The sequence below is a fragment of the Anastrepha ludens genome, chromosome 3 (genome assembly GCF_028408465.1).
Source record: "Anastrepha ludens isolate Willacy chromosome 3, idAnaLude1.1, whole genome shotgun sequence".
NCBI lineage: Eukaryota > Metazoa > Arthropoda > Insecta > Diptera > Tephritidae > Anastrepha > Anastrepha ludens.
In genome coordinates this window covers 98762935-98785341 of record NC_071499.1, presented here as the reverse complement: position 1 = coordinate 98785341, position 22407 = coordinate 98762935, and the positions used below count along the sequence as shown (strand labels likewise).

Here is a 22407-nt window from a genome sequence, read left to right as displayed (position 1 = left end):
CTTTGAAAAAAAAAAAAAACTGATTTTTGGTTTGGTTATTTACAATTTATTAAAACTATTCTATTTTTTGAATACAATATCAATCAAGTGGCGTCGATTACGGTTGTTTCGGAGTAAAACGATCCATGGTTGGAATTGTACTGAGTTGACGTATCGAAAACATGTACGTTGAAGTCGATCGGTTGGTAAATTACAAAGTTATTCAGCGTTTACATACCGACATAAAATATGGCGCACCTTTATTAGCATCACTAACTGATACCTTTTTTCTGCGTTTGTCATCACCTTGTCAAGCATTTCCGATTTTATAGCGTCGATTACTACTGTTTCGTTGTAAAACGATCCATGGTTGAAATTGTACTGAATTGCCCTATCGAAAACATGTATGTTGAAGTCGATCGGTTGGTAAATGACAAAGTTATTCAGCGTTTACATACCGAAATAAAAGATGGCGCACCCGGCAGACAGTCGTTTCCACGACAGTCGGTTCTACGTTACCGAAACGACCCGGACTTATATCCGGTCAAGGACTGTCACTACAGCAGCGTTTCCACGACAGTCGGTTCTACGTTACCGAAACGACGCGGACTTATATCCGGCCAAGGACTTCCACTACAGCAGCATTCTCCGTATGTAAGTATGGGGAACGTTTATGCTGCTACAGCAACAACAACAACATGGCGCACCCGGTATTGTATTAATTGATGACGAAAAGTCGTCATACACTTTCAACATTCGTTCACAAATTTCCTTTGCTTTTAGACTTCCCGAAAATAAAAATTCAATCACTGCAATATAAATACTTTATCTTGTTCATTGTAGAAAATACTGTGACACGTCGGTACTAAATGGCTAGCAAACAAAGAATGAATTGACGAATGAAATAAAACTTCACATACATTCATATGAAAAGTGTGCCTAACATAACAAAAAAATAAATTAACTGCATTGGGGTGAATGAATTGAGATTTGAGATGTTAAAGTCCTTAAATATCAAATGTTTTGAAAAATGCAGCGGTTTCCAATCGGCGACCCAATACTAAGAAAACAAAACCAAACTCCTTCATTTCCCCTCACAGCTTATTTTATGCAGGCATTAATGATTTTCAAAACTTTAAAGTAAAAAATGATTTTGAGTTTTTTTTTTAATTTAGCATAATACTTGTTGTCCACAACAGATTTCAACAAATTGAGCATTATTACGCCAAATATTTTTTATGAGACGCATTTTCATCGCAGAAATACACTAGGAGGTATACCATTGCCTGCCGGCGGACGATCGCTATTAGAAAAAACTCTTTCTTAGTACATACTCCGAATCGTAGTCACGCACCAACCCATTCGGCTACGGCGGATTAATTTCTGCGCAAGTTGTGGAAGTAATCGGCTCCAAATCAGCCGAATGTGCTTTGATAACTGTTTGACCATTCATATTTATTTTAGTTTGAGTTTTTGCGAGATTCTTGCACAAAATTTTTAGCATCAGGCGATTGTGAAGATCAATCCAACATTTTGCACTAGACAGGGCTAGATTACTGGGGTGGCAGCCCTTGGTCGGGAAGAACCGAGTCACTCCGGCAGCGTAGAACCGGCTACCATGGGATACAATCTGTCGAAACAGCAAGTTTCCTGGGCTTACCGTTAGATGAGATAGACGAAAACGACCGGTGATTTACATTGCAATAACAGGGCTTAGTATTCCTGCTACAAAAACAAAAACAACCAATCCATCATATTAATCCAATTAGGCTCTTTCCACTCTATACACCTTCGGCTCAGATAGTTGTGATCGATGTAAAATCAATGGTTGATTAGTTCTTCCAAATATCTTCGCAGCTGATGACAATAATGCTTTTTGGTAAATTTTATTGATCAAAACTGCATTCAAATTAGCAGTAAACACAAACGAACACCAAATAGTTTTTTGAAGAAGCAGCTTCAAACATGAACCTTAAGCAGATGCTACGCAGCTCGTCATCACCAGAACCCCAGTACCATAGCATGCAATCTTCGCCCAAAAGGAAGTTTCATCTGTGAATATTACGTTTGTACAATTTCGTTATGAAGTTCCTCTAGCACATGAAGCAATTTTTTCAATGTGCTCCAGAATTTAAGTCTTTCCTCGAATCGTGCATTTGTGTCTTTGGATACATTAACAATTTTCCAATTTTCCTTAAAACTGATTCAGCTTCACGGAACGATAAGTTCGGCTTTGTCACAAACAAATCAGTGATCCTCTGATCTTACGTTGGAAAGGTATTTTTTTATGCCTCGTCGAGGAAGTCGTCAACGTTTTTAACTTCGGTATACCCTTGCATTCACTTATTTATGAACGTCTTCGCCTTCTTCAAATATTGCACATAATCTTCGAATATATGCACATGCCATTTTTGGATCCATAGGGCGTATACATAGGAAAACTGTTTCAAATTTCTCCCAAAACTAAAAAATTGCACAACCCGTATTGTGAAAAGAATACACTAAATAGTCATTTACATTTTTTTAACAACAGAACTCTAAGTGTAAATTTTGCTGGTCACGCTTCCAGTAGACAGACTGTATGTGCGTCTGGACCTCGTCAATTAGTCCATGGAGACGCCTTTTGACGTGCCCCCGCTGCTGTCGTGAGTGCAATATTTTAGATATCTGAAGCTTAGTTCACTGCCTATCATATGCTTCAGATATCTATTTCAACGGTAGCGTTGCGTGGCTAACTGTGACGATATTGGAAAGATCTAGCGACACTAAGGTAGTTATTTCGGAGAGGCAATTGTAATTAAGTCGATGAGTTATTAGCGTATTTATGGTTTTAAGTCCTGTGGTGGTGCTACGCACTTGAGAAAGACCATATTAATTTATAAGATAATCAAATCCCGATTCATTAAAATTTTCAGCAACAACATGGAATAAGCCGCAGCAACATGCTTATTCCATCGGGCCCAATAGATTTGGAGACGTTTACTTTCGTTTCACAAATTTCGATACCTTTTTAATAATTTCCACATACTCGGCAAGGGTAAAACATGCATGGTAAGCCGTATTGGAAAAATAGAATAAGGTTTTCTTATGGGAGCGGATCGATCTGTCGTTGTTTATTATTCAGTCACTGATGTTAATCATCATAACAAATGATACGTGCAAATGATAAAGCTTTATTATGAACGATTGGACGTAAACTGGCCTCCGATTGATAAAAAAAAAATGTTGACTATAAAAAAGGTTATAAAATGTTAGATACAAGTTAACATTTTTCGTCCAATTTTATTTTATTGAATTATGACTTATTTAAGTCGGTTAAAAAAAAAACTTAAGAAAATTATATAAACTATGTATAATATATCGGCAAATTTGTTAAGACCAGACGAAACACATTTTTCAAATATGTACAAGGTAAAGTCAAAAATAAACAAGACGACGATAGAAACGACAGGAGCTTTCTTCTGATAACTTCGAGTTTATTTATTAAAAATAGTCCCCCCTCTGGCCTCGATACACTCTATTGCTAAAACCGTGAACATATCTTCGAGGCGAGTATACCAACATAAAAAAAAAAGAATCGAAAGTCGAACGTATGTAGCCCGCGAAATTTGAAAATTCTCGTTATTTTTTTGACAAACCTCGTATTAGTGTTGAAGCCAATAAATACAAAATCGGGTTAAGAATCCTTTTAATATTGCATGTAGCCTTATACATAAGTCCACTAACAATATTTTCATTTAACACTGATGACGCTTTTTCTTTTTTGTTATAAAGTATATATTTGCTATTTAAAAAACCTATTTAGTACGCTGATACTCGGGTTTACTAATCAATTTTAAAATTTATCAGACTGTTAAAATTTAAAGAACGATTTCATTCAATACGATACCACTTTGCTATTTTAAATTTTAACAGAAAGTGAAAGTTTCAGTGTGTTATTATTTTTTTGCATTAGAATTGGTTTGCAATGAAATAAATATTTTTCTTGAACTTACCAGCAGAAGTATAATTTTATATAGTTATTAGTATTGATATCACTTCACTTTGCCTGCTTTACCTGCTATTAATATATTTGTTCTTAATGTTTTAAACCAATAATATGTTCAGACTAAACAGAAGAAATCTAAAAAGTGGTTGGTCTACTGATTGCATCGCTGTTGAGTTTAGAATTTCAGATTAGCTGAATAGTTGGAATCGCGTCGATTCGTTATATTTTTTGACGCAAATATGAAATTTGAGCAGTAAGCAACTATGAATATTATGAAAACACCAAAGCATTGTACGACATAAAGGCGACATCCTTCAAAATACATTGAAAATAATTTAATTGTGATATTATAACTTACTCTGAGGTTGATGCCGTTTTACTAAATTATCAACGTCTACTTCAGACCATGTCGGTAATGCAAATGTTCTGATGATATCCCACAGTGGCGATCCTCTTTGCCAGGCTAAAGACTCAAGGCAAGACTCTTCAATATAATTCAAATGTTTAATCAATGGACGCGAGAGTACACCGTCATGACTTCTTACAACTATTTCAATAATCTTATGGAAATGGAAAGCCGATATACTGAAGCATGATAAAATCCATGGAAATTTCATTTGACATTGATATGCATCTAGAACTATTTCCACACAGCAAGCGATTAGTGTCGATATGAAAGTTTCAGTACTCAGTAAAATTTTGATATCTATATTAGGTTTCGTTCTTGTTTCTATTCGTAGAATTTTATCCAATAAATAGAAAAATAACGATTCCGCAATTTGAAAGCGGTTACCGACCTCAGCATTACCCAAAGCAGATTTAAAATCATTTTGCATTTGTGTCAATTTCTCATAAATCTTGTTTAAAGTATCTATTCCCGCTTGCCTAAATTGATTTATCCAAAAGAAAAGAGAAGAGATATACATATTTTGACATTAACAACAAATTTTTAAAGTTTATTATTTTACTACATTAATAAAAAATAAGTAAATAATGTTAATGTAGATAGGTGTTCTCACTGAGGTTATTCGTATAAGGATACAGATTTGAAAATAATATTATTAAAAGTAAATAATATTTCAGAATATGGGTACAAAGAGAATATTATGTAGTTTTGACAGCTTTAATACAGAAGTATTTTTTAAAATGGTAGTCACCTAATTTACAATGCAAGCCTTATTTAATGAACTAAAGTTTAATGAGAAAGTTAAATGAGAAACATTGATATACATTCTGTCAAAAAAATATCGGGAATTGTTCATGTAAAAAGGCCGCGATACAAATATGTCTAAATTTTTTTCTGGAATGTTGGTACAACTGTCCTCTATAGTGTCGCATATTTTGAGCGTTATCTGTCAATTAGCCTGTTTTTGGCATTTAATTATATCAAACAACCGCAGATGTGCTCTGCGATTTTCGATAGAGATAGAGAATTTGTCTTAAATGTTGTGTTTTGAACGGGATTTTATGTGCCGAATCATAGAAAATGTTGCAGAAAGCCTATGGCGAGAGTGCTTTATCAAAAACACGGGTATACGAGTAATATAAGGCTTTTGCAGAAGGCCGAGAGGCCCATCAACGTCTTCAACGGATGAAAACGTCGACAAAGTCAAAGAAATGGTGCTAGAAAACCATCATTTAAGTTTACGGGAGGTAGCTCGTGACCTTAGCGTGTCTCACGAATCAATTCGCAACATTTTACACCATCAAAACTTGGCACTGCGCGGACGCCGCTTTGAGTCGATAGAAACCATTAAGGAGAATTCGCTGAAGGAGCTGAAGAAGATCTCTTCAAACGCGTTTAAGAGGTGCTTTGATGACTGGACTAATTGTTGGTATATGTGTATTGCTACGAATGGAGCTTGTTTTGAAGGCGACTAAATAAATTTTTATGATTAAACAATTATTTTGCGTTTTATTGAACAATTCACGGTACTTTTTTGACAGAACGTATTTGTAGGTAACCAACAATGTTATATATATATATTTGGATAAGCGTTACCCCTGAGAATATTTGTATTGGATGACCGTTTACTTTAATTTATTTAACAACTAATGGAAATATATTTTTGGAAGAAAATTGTCTAAAAGTTGGTATTAAATTTTAAAAATTTCAATCATAAATAATGAACAAAGCTCAGTCGGCCTGATACTATATTTTAATAAATAATAATTTGTAATTTATGACTCATGGAAAGAACTACGCTTTGCCCATGTATGGAAAGGATTCGCGTTTTTTTCGAGATCTGCGATTCTAACCATTCGTCGTTCACCACCGAAACAATATCTTGTTTCTTCAAACACTTTTGATCGTAGCTACCACAGAACCTAGGTGTTGAGTAATTAACAGGGTATGAATGATGCGTACCAGAGTACACGGGGTCATCACGCAGGAACATCCCCATTGTCGTCGGCACTGACTTAAACTCCCAACATTCACTATGGGGCTCAAAGAACACCAAAACTAGAGGTGATTCTTCATTTTGTATTAACTTATAATCTAACTATATATATACAACTGTAGTAATAAGCCCACTCAACAAAATGTAAAGCGTCACTGTCAGACTCACTCCAAAACCATGCTTCTCTCGTGACGCACAGCCTACTGTTAAGCACTGATGAAGCGAACTCTTATAGGACAGAGACTCCAACGCGACCACGAGCCCAAATTTGGTTGCCGAAAACTAAGCTGAATAGTTCGGAAATTTTCCAGTGCCTTAAATTGCAAAACCTTGAAGTTCCGTCGGATAACTGGTCTATCACCAAGGTAAATGAACCTCAACAACAAACACAACTCTGCCGTTCTGCGGCTAATTACTAACCCTTAGTGAAAATCGAAAAACAGTTCAAACTCCGATTCAGCCTCAGGTTGTCAAAAGTGAAGGTCTTCCCCGTCTCTCTAGCCCCAGGCGACGACTTGGAGAAAATGGGGAACGACACGAAAAAGCTGCTCAACGATCTGCGGTTGTCTGGGATGGACGCAGAATCCGAGCAAAGGGAGCAGTTTTGAAGGTAGGTAACCCTTTTAACAGTTATGTAAAGAATAATCTAAATTAACATTCGTCACTATAAACCAGCCACCGATAATCTACTTATCATTCTCCATAAGGAAGACAATTGCCTGTGAAATCATGGAGCTATTTTTATGTCCAAATTAATGGTAAGCCTAGGGCTTGTATCCCAGTCAGCAATACAATTAATGCCTTTTTGTTATCTAATTTCAGTTCACCACATGTGACGGTGGCCAGGGTGGAACCATCCAGTAACAGTTGCTTCTGTTTGGTGTCTGCCTATATGGCCCATGACAGTTCAGCGCCTCTTGACGGAATGTAAAATCTGGTGAATACTCTTTTGTCTAAATAAGGAAGCATCCTGATCGCCTGACGCGAATTCCAGACACACGATTTGGGGCAGCAGTGAGATCAACGAACGAAGTGAGTTTCTTTTAGACTTTGTAATTAGTTGTACTTTACCCGTTTAGAACAAGGGTAACACGCCAAAGCTTGTTTTTCCAGCATCGGAAACATCAAGCTGCTCATCAAATATTTCTGACAGTACGGTTGATAATTGGACGGTTCCCCAAAAGAACTCTTAGTCGCATCATAGGCTTATCCTTTTCGAAATCGATTTCGTTTCGGGAACCTTATCTCCGTTGGGGTTTCAGGGTTTTCAAAAAGAGGTTGAAAAGGAGTATTTTTTCAATTTCCACTTCGAAACAACTGCACATGTAAGTAGAACACTTAGAGAGGTCCTATCAGACTATCTTTAACTTGGTCTGTCCAACATTTTTCAGCAAGATAGACTTTCCTACCTGGTGGAGGAAGACGCTGACCGACTTAAAAGAGAAGGTTAGGAGGGTTTTAAAGGCGGCTATCAAATCAGAAACTTTCAAGTGAACAGTATATCACCCCAGTGCACAGACACGATCGCGAGCGAGACAATGGTGGTCGCCTAGCGTTTATAGTCCACCACATAGTGCAGTATCGTCTCATTGATGAAGGTATCGACCGCAGCGACAGCACCTTACAATGTCAAGGTATAACTGTCCGGACCGGTGAAGCCGAGCTCGAAATTTTGAATGTTTACATAACCCCTGTCACCTGCTGCCCGGCAGGATTTCACCCTGATATAGGTGCGCTCATCAGAGGTGAAAACCGATTGGTTGTAGGTGACTTCAATGCGCTTCACGTTCTTTGGCATTCAAGCCAGCCAAATGATCGTAGGGGACAGCTATTGGCAGAGCAGATAGACGACTCGACATTCAGCACTATGAACGACGACGTCCTCACCAAGGTAGTGGGCAATTGCAGCAGCTCGCCTGACATAACAATAGCTAGTGTGGGTATGATAAATAGCATAACGTGGCGACCTATGCTATCGCTTGCATCAGACCACTTGCCCATTACCGTCTCGATTGAGAGACCTGCCGACTTCTTGGTCAAGGACTTCAGGCCTATAAATCTTACATCCTTTATTCTGAGTCGAGAAAATGATCGACTATCACACTCGAAATTTACTTTGGCGGCTTTTATAGATATAAAGGGTGCTTCCAATAATCTTAGGGCTGAGTCAAATGTCACTGCACTAAATAAAGCAGAGGAAGAAAGAACTATTGTCTCAGGATCTCGTCCCTGCTAGGCTGTAGCGAGGGACCAAAATTACTAGATTCGTGCATAGAGGTAGACCGCAGGGCGGTGCCCTCTCGCCTCTCCTTTGGCTAGTAGCTATTGACGAAGTTCTCACCCGTTTAGACTCTGCGCGTCGGGGAAAAGAATACATCCGCGGTAAGGCATGCCTGTATTAAGAGGCGACTAAAATCCGGTTGGAGAGGAAGGGGCTTGTCCCTAAAATGCTGACATGCCTCGAGAACCTCCAACGAAGATCTTCGCTTCTTGGGAGTGGACGAATAAGTTGGGCTTTAAGCTACCGTGAGGGCGGCTGGTTTCGGAAAGCCGGACGGCCCGTAGTAGCAAGTTAGTAGCGAATAAGTTTTAACAAATAAGCAACCCCCGAAAAGAGCTTGGTAAACTATACAAAAATCCAGGCCCGACGGACTCATATTGACCTCGCTGGTCAACGTCTGTTTCCCATGTAAGAGGCGGCTGTATTCTATGATGATGGAAAATAACGACGACAAAAAATAATGTAATGGAAATGATGATACCGGTCTGACAAGTGTGGTATTCGGCTACCTCAGTAAGCGAGAATAAAATCTAGTTGGAACGGCTGGTCGACTAATGCATCAGTTGCCTCCGTCCTGCTAAAACTCTGGCAGAACCTCAGGATACGAAACCACGTTCGAGCCCGATGGTCCCGATTAACACCAGCCTGGCTCTGAATGCGTGTACTTATAAGGTACCTCATCAACCCTATCGTGGTCTCCCTGCTTTCCTAGTTAACCACGGGGCTAACAACAACAACAACACCAGCGGCTACAATAACAAAAACAACAGGAAATGGAGCGAAGATGGTTATCAGCAACCCCTGCGCAGGGAACACGCTATCACGATCACCCGAAAATACGCCAAGGGCTAACGACGCCACCAGCAGCGCAGCATCTCAGCGTCGAGCGAATAAAGTAGCAGCGCTAGCAAACTCCTTGAGCATTATTGACATAGCCAAGACTTCGACCCGCCACCTATGCAAGCCAACGCTGCAAGAAAAAATTAAAGAGCTATGGGTAAAGATTGAGTTTTGGAAGGATATGCTGAACGTGCACCACGTCATCAAAACAATGGGCTTTGACATAAAGGACATACACACGGAGATAATGATTCTGCTTGAGCAAAAGGGCAGCACAAAGCGTAAATGCGAACACAAGACTACGCACACCATCAGCAGCAAGGATGCGGAGTCGCCAAAAGTCACCACGCCAAACAAAACAGGCCAGGCAAAAGAAATGCATCCCAGTCGCCGAAAGGACCAAGGGCGAGTGCTGACGAGGAGAGGCATTTCCCAGCCCTTAATGCACCAGCAGCCAAAAAAATGTGTCCTACGTCAGCAAAAGAGACAAAAAAACCAGGAAAAACAATAGGCGTAGAAGCTCGTCAAAAGCAAGAAAAGCAAACGAAAGACGACCATTCGTCCTAACGCAGATGCGATGTCATTACCGCAACCGAAAAGGGCAAATCGTATGCAGAAATCCTACGTACCGTTATGTCTAGCGACGCGTTGAAGATTTTAGGGGAGGCCGTAAAAAATATCCGAAGAACGGGCACAGGCAAACTGCTTTTGAGGTGAAGAAATAAGAAGATAACAGTACTATTGAGTTCCAGGCAGCATTGGTAGAAGTGCTGAAGAAAACGGGAACCGTAGCAGCAAATACTCACATGGTGACTCTTCAATGTAAAGATTTGGATGAGGTAACCACCAAAGAAGCGGTTTGCAATGCGCTCCATATGCAATGTGGAATCAGCAAGCCGAAAGAATTAGCGATCCGCAGCATGAAGGCGGCGTACAATGGCACACAAACAGCGTTCATCAACCTTCAACAGGGGATGCCAAAAAAGTACTCGAAGCGCAGAGGATCAAGATAAGTGGTATCATGTCGCCTGCGCGAAATCTCGTCGCCAAAGCGCCGTTGCTGGGAATACGGCCACACGGTGTACGGAAACAGATCGAACCAGGCTGTGTCGAAAGTGCGGGAAGCTGGTCACATGGCTGCGTCTTGCGCTAATAACACTGCGTTACAAAAACGAACTTTTTTCTGTCCTTTGAACCAAATATACTTTTTCGGAAAGGGGAGAAAAAATAAAAATACACGGGTATCGGCGATTTTCATGTACACGACAGATTTTTTTTTTTTATGTATAAAATATAGAGCTCGTAGTCCGCCGGTGTGAAAAACTTTGGATCAATTTTGAACCCTTTTTCCGTGATCCAATCGCGCTGAATTTCTGCAGGCAGACTCGTGGAAATGTTTTTATTATGTAAAATTAAAAAAAAAATTTTTATCAATTCTCAGATTTTCTTGAATTTTTTTTTTCTAAAAAAAATTTTTTTCTAAATTTTCGGCATAACTTGAAGGGACTCCAAATTTTTAAACAACTTATTAACCTTTAATTTATTGTTTCATACAACACACTCTGTGCCGTTTGTATGTTTGTTACAGTTCCGGAAGTTCCGATCATCTGACAGTTGCGCTACTACGAGACGTATACTTTGACAATTGTTTTAAGTTCTGTTGCGCGAAACGTCTTTCTGTATATTTCATCTTACGAAAAATGCAGTGCCCGACTCGAAATAACTTTTGTTACGTTTGTGGCTTATTCGCACCAAGTAGAAATTTTAAAAATATTGCGAAAACAGTGGTTAATTCGTTTCAGAAAATATTCAAGACTGCTTATGTTTCTTACTTGTGGTATACTCCGGAAGTCGTGTGCGACTATTGCTATAGAAATTTATGCAAGTTTACTGATGGAAGGTCAACAATAAAATACTCTGTACCAACAATTTGGCTACCACGTACGGAGCACTGCAGTGAACTGTACTACTTTTGCGTAATTTTTACTCAAACTAAAGGGTACCAATACTTTCGCCGCAACAAAATTCACTACGCTAATGTACAATCGGTTACCACCAGAAGAACGTATAGCGGCTTCAAGGGAGATTTTTGATGATGTTCCCGAATTAAGGGATGGAGAACCAACAGTAGCACCAACAATGCTATCAACATTTCTTCCATCGAATGCGAGATGCGGGGAACCAGAAGCATCGGAATTTGTACCAACACCCAGTGAACTTGGGACTGCAGTGCCGCATTTAGTAACGCAAGCCGACTTCAATGACCTTGTACGAGAAGGAAATTTGTCAAAGAGAACAGCCGAACTCTTTGCATCACGCTTTAAGCAATGGAATATAGTGGCGGCTGATTTTAAAATAACAGCCGCTCGTGATCGACGTAGCAGTATTCCATATGACGAATTTTTTAAATTGCACGAAGATCCATCAGGACATTGATACTATTGAAAAGCGCTTTAAAGGGCAAGACATTACGCATATGCTTGGCGAAAACTGTTGGTCTATTTGTCGCGATACTGACACAAATGCTTACAAACGCAAAAATAAAAGGCCTAAGTTTCTTTAAAAGCATTAAAAATTTTAATGTAACAATTTTTAATTTTAATATAATAAAATGAATAAAAAAATTCGGGGTTTTATATCTCTATTGTAATGCGGAGTGAAATACCTTTCTTTTGATACCCACATCGGCATATCTCATGGAATTTTTTTTTTTAATTTCGAACAGGTGGCCACCCTGTGAAACATTGTCAGTGGCTACACCTAGGTGAAAAGTATAGAAATGTGATACACTATCTGTGGGCCCAATTTCATTCAAATCCGTTAAGCTAATCCTGAGATCGTGTGGCTATACAGATATGCATACAAGAATTACTCGTTTAAAGTTATAAAATACAAAAAAAAAAATTGTGCCGTGTACATGAAAATCGCCGATACCCGTGTATTTTTATTTTCTATCCCCTTTCCGAAAACGTATATTTGGTTCATAGGACAGAATGTGTGTAACGCGGTGTAAATGAAGGGCGCTCTATGTGAAGGAAATCACGCGGCAGGAAGTGTGGGGTGCCCACGTTTTCAGGAGGCGGTTACAGGAAGAGTATGAAGATCTGGCAACTAAATCTCAATCCCTGCAAGTAGGCCCAAGATCTGGTGTGGCAAACGAGTGTTGAGCTTAGACTAGATGTGGCTATTCTATTCTTACGCCATGAAAACACAGATTCCCATAGCTGGATTACAGAAGAAACCAGTAAAGTGGCAATATTGTCATTTGGTGGATATATACCCCAAACAAAGATGGCTTCAGCTGTAAAAGAATTTACGTTGGTTAAGTCGGAGGGAATATACTTGTTTAGTTGTTATGCTAGCCCAGTCTGAGCGACGATCAGTTTGAGCGTATTATGATGGCACGGGTCGAAGTAGATATCGGGAAGCATCTGTCGCTAATAACTGGCGATTTCAACGCATGTTCAACGACTTGGGGAAGTTCTCGTAACCATAGACGCGGAAAAATTCTCCTTGAGAGTCTATCACCGCTCGATCTCGAATTGCTAAACGAGCCGGGAGTGTATACTTATAAAAAAGGTAATGGTAAGTTTTCAACATTGTATGGGACGAGGCAGTGACACCGCAAACGTCAGCATTACATACAGATAGTCAGGAAACGACAGCGATAGCAAATGCGTTTAGCGTTACAATAAAACAACAATACTTACTAGTAGAACGACAACACTGCGGCAGGCAGGGAAAGAGTGTATTAAATCGCGTGAAAAAGTAAAGATAGCTCGCCATCAACCAACAGTAGCGTCACTGAGCGCAGAACTCAGGAGATGCAAATCAGCTTTCAAAGCGGCGGTTAAAGCTAGTAAACGGGAATGTTTTAGGAAGCAGAAGAGAACACCTGGTCTTTCCTAGGCATATAAGATGGTGATGAAAACGGTTGTTAGCACACTTTTTCCTGCCCAGGAAGCATTCACGTATGATGTCGCTGATGATCATCAACCCACTCCACAAGTGAGCGCAGAAGAGTTTCTAGCCTCATTCGACCGCGTTAAACACAAAAAAGGGACTAGATGGAGTTCCCAACATTGCCCTCAAAACGGCTATAAAAGCGAGGCCAATCGTGTTCGCGGCCGCCGTAGCCGAATGGGTTGGTGCGTGATTTCCATTCGGAATTCACAGAGAGAACGTTGGTTCGAATCTCGGTGAAACACCAAAATTAAGAAAAACATTTTTCTAAAAGCGGTCGCCCCTCGGCAGTCAACAGACGCAGCGCCAGTATAATCTAGCGCGAGAAATACCACTCCGTGTTATTAAAGAAGAAGAGAGGCAGCGAAGCACGAGAGAGTGGCAGTCACGCTGGGACCTTTCAAAAAATGTTCGTTGGATGCGCAATATGATACAAGACATAGCGAAATGGTAACCAAGGAAGCTCGGCGAAGTTAACTTCTACGTGACGCAACTGCTGAGCGGTCACGGATGCTTTAAAGAGTACCTACACCGCTTTAATTTGGAAAACGACGCCTTTTGTCCGGTCTGCCCTGATGAACCAGAGAATGCAAGACTTGTGCTATTCCGGTGTCCGCGTTTCGACACCGAAAGAGAAAACCTTTGCGGAGTTTTTGACGAGCATACTACAGAGGCAAACTTCACGATGCAAATAAATAAACCGCAACATGGCGACTTTAAATAGGGGTGGGTAAAGGTGATAGCATATGCCGATGACTTGGCTTACCGGTTTCAGGACCCTTCCCCTCAGTCATGGCTGAAATTTTGGAAGGAGCATTGGCTATACTCAGTCAATGGGCTGCAAGTTACGGCCGTAGAATCAATTCTGGCAAAACGTACTTGATGCAATTAGTCAGAAAATACAAACTCCAGCTTTTGGACTTTCTAGATTAAACCAACAGTTTCTTACGTTCTCGTCGGAAGTCAAGCATCTTGATGTAATAATTGACTCCAAGCTCCAATGGAAGCTGCACATGAAGAGTTAAGAAGGCCAGTATAGCTTTCTACTCCTGTGAATCTATGTTCGGCGAAATTTGGGGTCTCAAGCCACGTGTTGCATTCTGGATCTACAACTTGGTGGTTCTGCCAATTTTCACATATGGTCTATTAGCTCTTTGGAAGGGCTATAACACCACTTAATTAGACAGAGTGAGAGATTAGAGATCCAAGATGCATTCTGGATGCTTACGGATCGCTATTGGGTGGAAGACATTAATATCTTTTCCGTTAGTCAAGCTGCGATTAAAGTCCTGTCGTCGCCATGTTGCAGCTCTCTTCTGGTCAACTCCTGAGAGGAGATCAAACGTCTCAAACATGCAGGAAACATTTCTCTTATCTGGGTTCCAAGGCATAGGAAATTGCCGATGAATTGCCAGGAGGGGCAACTGAACTGGCTTTAGTTGTCCCTATCTCCGACATCGGTATCCCCTTTGACCATTGTTGAGGGAAACTCCACAATTTCTTTTTTCAAAAAGTGCAAGGCAGATGGAGTTCTATCTTATCGTGCTCTATCTTAAAAATCCTTTGGCCCCAGTGCTGTCGCACGACAGGTAAAGCTTGAATTTCCGTACAGTACAAAACCTCCATTGCAGAAACAGTGGGGATCCTGCAGAGAAAGAGGCCGTCGAACACTTTCTTTGCAAATGTCCGGGTCTGGCGGTTAGGCGCTTGAGGTTCCTTAGTGTGACTTTTGTCTACATTATAGTATCAAAACGGGACTCTAGTGCTACTTGTAATGTACCCGTGGTACATTTGCTTTCTAACCAGCCTACCTACCTTTCATTTACCTACCTACAGTTTTCACTTTAGCTCTCGCTACTGCTCTCAACTTGAACAGAGCAGGTAGCGCAAAACGTGGAAACGAATGTTTTGCTCCGCCCCAAAAGATTCGCTGCTGCTAGTAGCTCAGGGCAAAGGTTAGGTTAGGTTAGCCTGGTTGGCTATAAGCCACGCATAGACCTCTTGGTCCCTAGCGATACCAGATGGAGACCGTCCTCTATGAATATCGAAAGTAGATATCATGTAGGATGTCAGCGCTTTTTGCGAATCTAAGCAGAGCTGGGGGTCCGCTTTTGAAACGTCCTCCAGACCCTCAAACAATAGGGCTCCAAAGCATTTTAAACGCGTTTTTAATAATGCCGGACAGACGCACAGAAGGTATTCTAAAGTTTCCTCAACATCCATTTGCCCGTGTTAGCAATCCCTATCTCGTACGCATGTGCAGTCAATAGATAATGACCTGTTAGCATACCTATGATAGTTCTGCATTCCTTTCGCGAGAGCGTAAGTACGGATTGAGTCAGTTTTTGTCGTTAGTTCTACACATAACTGTTTTGCATGTGGTCAAATTATTATTATTATTTAGTGACTGGTATGAATACCAGTACTAAAATTATGTTTGAGCATTGGCTGCAGAGGCCATCAGCTCTGTGTCGTCTGTGGCTGTGTGGATTATTTGTTATATTGTCATTTCGATAGTTTTGATGAATTTGCTTATTTTTTCGATGTTTGAGTGACTGGGAATGGCGAGGATGTCGCTTATTTGTTCTGAGTTTAGTATTTCTTTTCTTGCGTTGGCGTGATTTGGACATTTGTTGACGATGTGGTCCAATGTTTGGTTTGTGTTGCAGGTGTACAGATAGAGTGATTTTATTTTTTTAAGATATGTTCATGGGTCTGTGTTGTGCGGCCTAGGCGAAGGCGGGAAAAGATTCGGGTTTTAAGTCCGTGTATATTTGTTGGGTAGAGTGGAGGGTTTCCATTCTTATTAATATTGGAATAGTGTTCATGCTTGTAGTTTTTTAATTACTGCCGCTGCCGAAGCCTTTTATTTTTACCGAAAAAACTGAGATTGTGTTATTGATATACGAAACAATCAACCAATGACCACACTTCGTTGCTATCTGAACAACGACTGATTGGACGATTGCGTTAATACATGTGAAATGTTTGTGCTATTATATTAGTGATATACGAAAATTGCAATCAACCAATGACCACACTTCATTGCTATCTGAACAACCACTGATTGGACGATTGCGTTAATACATGTGAAATGTTTGTGCTACCCAGCAAGAAGAGTGCCGGTCACGTTACCCATCACGTAACCTGCACGCGTGACCGTTAAGCGGTCACTAACCACACCCCTTTACAATCACTTTGTTAAAGGCGTTGGGAAAATCGTGCCAAAAACTTTGTGTACGTGTGATTTTCTATCCCTTTCATACATATGGATTCGTTTGCCAGTGCCAGTTTCATACAAACGTAGCGACAAACAAAATAACTTTTAGGCCAGCGGCGGCAGCAAAGCGCGATAGCCTAGCGGCTAGCAATGTGGGCTTCCGATCCAAAATCCTTGGTTCGAATCACAAAAAAAAAAAAATTTTTTATACATTTATTTTATTTTGTTTTATGATATGTTTATGAGGAGAATTTTTTCATGGCAGAAATACACTCGGTGTTTTGCCATTGCCTGCTGATGGGCGACCGCTATTAGAAAAATGTTTTTATTAATTTTGCTTTCACCGAGATTCGAACTGACGTTCTCTCTGTGAATTCTGAATAGTAGTCACGCACCAACCCATTCGGCTACGGCGTTTGTTTACTTTGACTGATGCAAAAATGAGAAAAAATATTTGAATGAAGTTTGCTTACTGCTTACACATTTGCCAAAGGTTGACAATTTGATTCTCGGCCTACTTTGATATCAAAAAGAGAGAAAAGATATCTTTTTGACTTATTGCTTTGACAGCCACTTGCCGTTGTTTTTGTTTTTTTTTTTCTATTGATGCAAACATGAGAAAAAATATATGAATGAAGTTTGCTTACTGCTTACACATTTTCCAAAGGTGACGGAGAATAAAAAAAAAGTCGATTGTGTTAGAGTTTCGGTGACGCCCCAGCAAAACCTGCGTGCATATGTGTTTGTAACATATAAAAAAGTGTAATTGTGTTAGAGTTTCGGTCACGCAGGTTTTGCTGGGTATTATATTAGTGATATACGAAAATATACGAAACAATCAACCAATGACCACACTTCATTGCTATCTGAACAACCACTGATTGGACGATTGCGTTAATACATGTGAAATGTTTGTGCTATAATATTAGTGATATACGAAAAAACTGAGATTGTGTTATTGATATACGAAACAATCAACCAATTACCACACTTCGTTGCTATCTGAACAACGACTGATTGGACGATTGTATTAATACATGTGAAATGTTTGTGCTATTATATTACTGATATACGAAAAAAAGCATATCACTGTATCACTAATATAATAGCACAAACTGCTATGTGAACAACCACTGATTGGACGATTGTGTTAATACATGTGAAATGTTTGTGCTATTATATTAGTGATATAGTGATATGCTTTTTTCCGTAACACAATCGTCCAATCAGTGGTTGTTCAGATAGCAATGAAGTGTGGTCATTGGTTGATTGCAATTTTCGTATATCACTAATATAATAGCACAAACATTTCACATGTATTAACACCATCGTCCAATCAGTGGTTGTTCAGATAGCCATGAAGTGTGGTCATTGGTTAATTGTTTCGTATATTTTCGTATATCACTAATATAATAGCACAAACATTTCACATGTATTAACACAATCGTCCAATCAGTCGTTGTTCAGATAGCAATGAAGTGTGGTCATTGGTTGATTGCAATTTTCGTATATCACTAATATAATAGCACAAACATTTCACATGTATTAACACCATCGTCCAATCAGTGGTTGTTCAGATAGCAATGAAGTGTGGTCATTGGTTGATTGTTTCGTATATTTTCGTATATCACTAATTAATAGCACAAACATTTCCCATGTATTAACACAATCGTCCAATCAGTGGTTGTTCAGATAGCAATGAAGTGTGGTCATTGGTTGATTGTTTCGTATATCAATAACACAATTTCAGTTCTTTCGTTAAAAAGAAAGGGCTTCGTGACCCAAGTCACGTCAGCCCGATAGCTGATTCTGTCGAATTCGCTCAGAGCCGAAACGGTCTGATAAGTAGAAAATCTTTTCACCATAAATAGAAACGATTTAGACTTCCATTGTTGTTTGAAAGTTTGAATGATTGGCGCGTACACTCTTTTTGGGTGTTTGGCCGAGCTCCTTCTCTTATTTGTAGCGTGCGTCTTGATGTTGTTCCACAAATGGAGGGACCTACAGTTTCAAGCCGACACAGAACGTCAGACATTTTTTGAGGAGCTATTAGAAAACATTTTTCTTCATTTTGGTGTTTTACGGAAACTCGAATCTACGTTCTCTCCGGATTCCGAATGGTAGTCACGCATCCACTCATTCGGCTACGGCGGCCGCCAAAACGTTACATTCTGAATAAAAACCAAAACCATTCTGAATGGGAACCATATTGCCACACCCCTTTTACAGACTACTTTAAATTATGTTGAAAATAAACTTCCTTGATAGCTTTCAAATGCAAAACAAACCTTGCTTTTCGGAGCATTCTATGCGAAGTTATTACATTACATGTATTCGTACATATGTATGTACGTATTTCGGGACTTTATTTTATATTTATTTCTAAGAGAATATAGAAAAGTCTTTTTCGGAAAATTTACTTTAAGTGATTCACAACTGATTTAGATTATCAATGGGGAAAATTATCATTGGGATGAACTTTTGCGTTTTAATAAATACCCATGCGTCGAAATTTCGACGTTATTCGACGTTATATAAATACGGAGAGCAAAATTTAGTCAAACCTTTTTTTAGTACAATATTTATAGTCATAGAAAAAAGTTGAAACATATACAAATAGATAGGTTTGGTTAGCCTGGTTGGCAACAATCCTCGCATAGGCTTTTGGTCCCTAGCGATACCAGATGGAGACCGACCTCTATGAATATCGAAAGTAGATATCATGTAGGATGTCAGCGCTTTTGGCGAATCTAAGCAGAGCTGGGAGATCCGCTTTTGAAACGTCCTCCAGACCCTCAAACAAGGGGGCTCCCAGGCATTTTAAACGCGTTTTTAATAATGCCGGACAAATGCACAGAAGGTGTTCTAAAGTTTCCTCAACATCCTCTCTGCATTTCCTGCATTTGTCCGTGTTAGCAATCCCTATCTTGTACGCATGTGCAGCCAATAGATTATGACCTGTTAGCATACCTATGATAGTTCTGCAGTCCTTTCACGAGAGAATAAGTACGAATTGAGTCAGTTTTTTGTCGTTAGTTCTACACATGACTTTGGCTGTTTTACATGTGGTCAGATTAGTCCACCTAGCTTCCACTCGCCTTTTCATGTAGTCGTCCATTTCATTGTATATTGTGTTTAGCGGTTTGGTATGTCGTTTTCTTGTTCAAATGGTAGTCTAAAAGCACTTTTTGCTATCTCATCTACTATTTCGTTCCCCATAATGCCTTTGTGACCAGGTACCCAATAGATATGCAGCCTACTGTTTGCGGCTAGCGTTTTTATGGCCTCCCTGCTCCGTCGAACATTTTTGGACGTAATACAATATGAGCTTATTGCTTTTATTGCTGTTTGACTGTCCACGTATATATTAATTGTTGAGTTCTTTCTTGTTCTAGTGTAGGCTAGCTCCGCGGCCTTCCCCACAGCAAAAACTTCCGCTTGGAAAATACCCGCTCCCACTCCGTCTGGAGTTTTCGAGCCGTCTGTATAGATGTGAAAAGTTCTATGGCCAGGCTTCATGCCTTTGTGCCATCCCTCCTCTTCAATTATAGTACGAAACCTTCTCTCCCAATTAAAGTACGGAGTCATGTAGTCTGTGCAACCTGAGCTTCACTTTCCTATTGAGCTGTGTCCGAAGGTTCTACAAGTGAATACCCCAGCAGCCACTAATCTCCCCGCGGATTTCGCTGCCAGGTTTTCCGTCATAAGGTCAATAGGTGGCAGGCTGAGTGTCATTTTCAGTTTGTTAAGAATTTCATTTGCTACAAGTAACCATAATAGCGGCGATAGTACCCCACCTTGCGGATAGTACCCCACCTCAGGGCAAAAGTAAAATAAAAATTTAAGTGGTATCTGTAGTTGGAATAGTAGCAAAGAACTCCAGTGTGCTCCAGCTATCGCTACTGTTCTCGCTTCTGTTGCTCTGCTACTTTTCCCATAGCTGCTATTTGGGCACTGTTCGTTTTTATTTTGTAGATGCATTTTTATAGGTTTCTACAGTGCTACATTGAAAATGTAAACGACAAATTATGTAGTGTAAGTTATTGGTATGGTAGACTACAATTTTAAATTTGTTTTTCATAGTTCCTGAACCCTCCAACGTTTTATATCAAAAGAAACTAAAATCCACACATGACGGACTAATCTATTGATATCTTATTTTTTAACGATTTACCCTATGATCAGAAGGAACCGGAAATGTTTAAATAAAACAAAACAGAGTTAAACTTCAGGCAAATTTATTTTATCTCCTTCAAAATATGACCCGTCTGAAACAACACACATGTGCCAACGTTTAACCCAGTCCTCCATGCAGCCCTGGTAGGCCGACGAAGGGATGACCTTCAGCTCCTTCGTCGCACTCTCTTTGATCTCCTCTATCGACTGAAATCTCCTTCAACGAAGTGGTAACTTCAACTTGGGAAACAAAAAGAAGTCGCACGGGGCCATATCAGGTGAACACAATGCTTGCACGATGGTATTTACTTGGTGTTCGGTTAAATAATGCAGCACAATTTGGGCTCGGTGCGATGGCGCGTGATCATAATACAAAACCAAGAATTGTTTGCCCACATTTCCAGCCGTTTGCGACGTACAGCATCTCTCAAACGCTTTAAAACGGATAAATAGTGACAGGTGTGTATCTTACCGTCCTAACAACACAAGAAAAAAATATTTACCCGTTCCCACGAGCGCGGTTCATTTAAATTAAACATTCCCGGTACTTTTTGATCATACGGTACTTACTTATACATGTCCATAATTTAGGATACGGCGCTATTTCATATGATTTCTTTGAGTTCGACCACTGAATTGTTAAATAAAAGTCACAAGCTAATGGCAGCACAACGTAATTCATTTATTCTATCCAAATGGAACCAATCTCCCCAGGTAAACTACTTTGGCTTTACCTTTTCCAGTTTTGCATTGCTGTATCCAATATACCATATCCTTCGATCTTTTCATCACCTTGTATGGACCTTCCAAAATACCTTCGCTAAAATTTTCGGAGTTCACAGCACTGTCCAACCGATTCTTCAACTTGTTACTCTACGACGGAAGCGGGGATAATCAAGCCAAGTGAAAGTGTCAGTACATCCAAGCCCTTCACGGCTAGCCCATTTCGGACGGCGGAAGCTGGCGCTGAGGACAAACCTGGCAACAGCAGAAGTAGTGGTACAAACAATATACCTCTGTCCAAGAAGTCAATTTCTTGTACCACCAATACCGGGAGTAGCCCTGGTAAAGGTGGTAAAACTGAGTCTAAAACGACTGATACCTCCGCAGTAGCAGAGCATGCACGGCATGGCTACAAGGAGAGGCGTGCTGCCTTCAGGCTACTAGAGCGCTTAAAAACGATTCCAGAGGGGGAGTGTTCTGTCAAAGAGAATCACTCATTTAGCTGGGCGACAGGGGTACGGAGGAGTCCCCTCGGGGTTCTCAAAACGTCAGTTGTCGGATGACCCAACCAGAAACCCCAGCACGTTGAAGAAGCCTCGACACACCAAGACTTCCCCAGCTACGTACAGCGAAGCTGTCAGAGAGCAACAGCTATGGGCGGTGGTTGATAAAAGCAATCCTGACGACACTATTCCGCCTGACAATTGGAAGAAAGTGGAAGCCCGGCTCTCAAGCGTTTTCTTCCAAATTCTGAAGGAGAATCCTGCTCCAGCTGCTTTCTGTCGCGATAGCAGATGGCATCAGAGCCACGTGAAGCTTAAAGCTTGTGCCGATT

General features: G+C 40.2%; 1 protein-coding gene across 2 annotated transcripts in view; it reads right to left on the bottom strand.

The window, feature by feature from the left end:
- LOC128858565 (retinoblastoma family protein) overlaps positions 1-22407 on the bottom strand; it is an 80981-nt gene that overhangs the window by 24522 nt on the left and 34052 nt on the right. For both annotated transcript variants that reach the window (XM_054094957.1, XM_054094958.1), the window contains exon 8: positions 4326-4852. In XM_054094957.1, coding sequence (XP_053950932.1) covers positions 4326-4852 — 527 coding nt within the window. The remainder of the gene's footprint in view (positions 1-4325; positions 4853-22407) is intronic.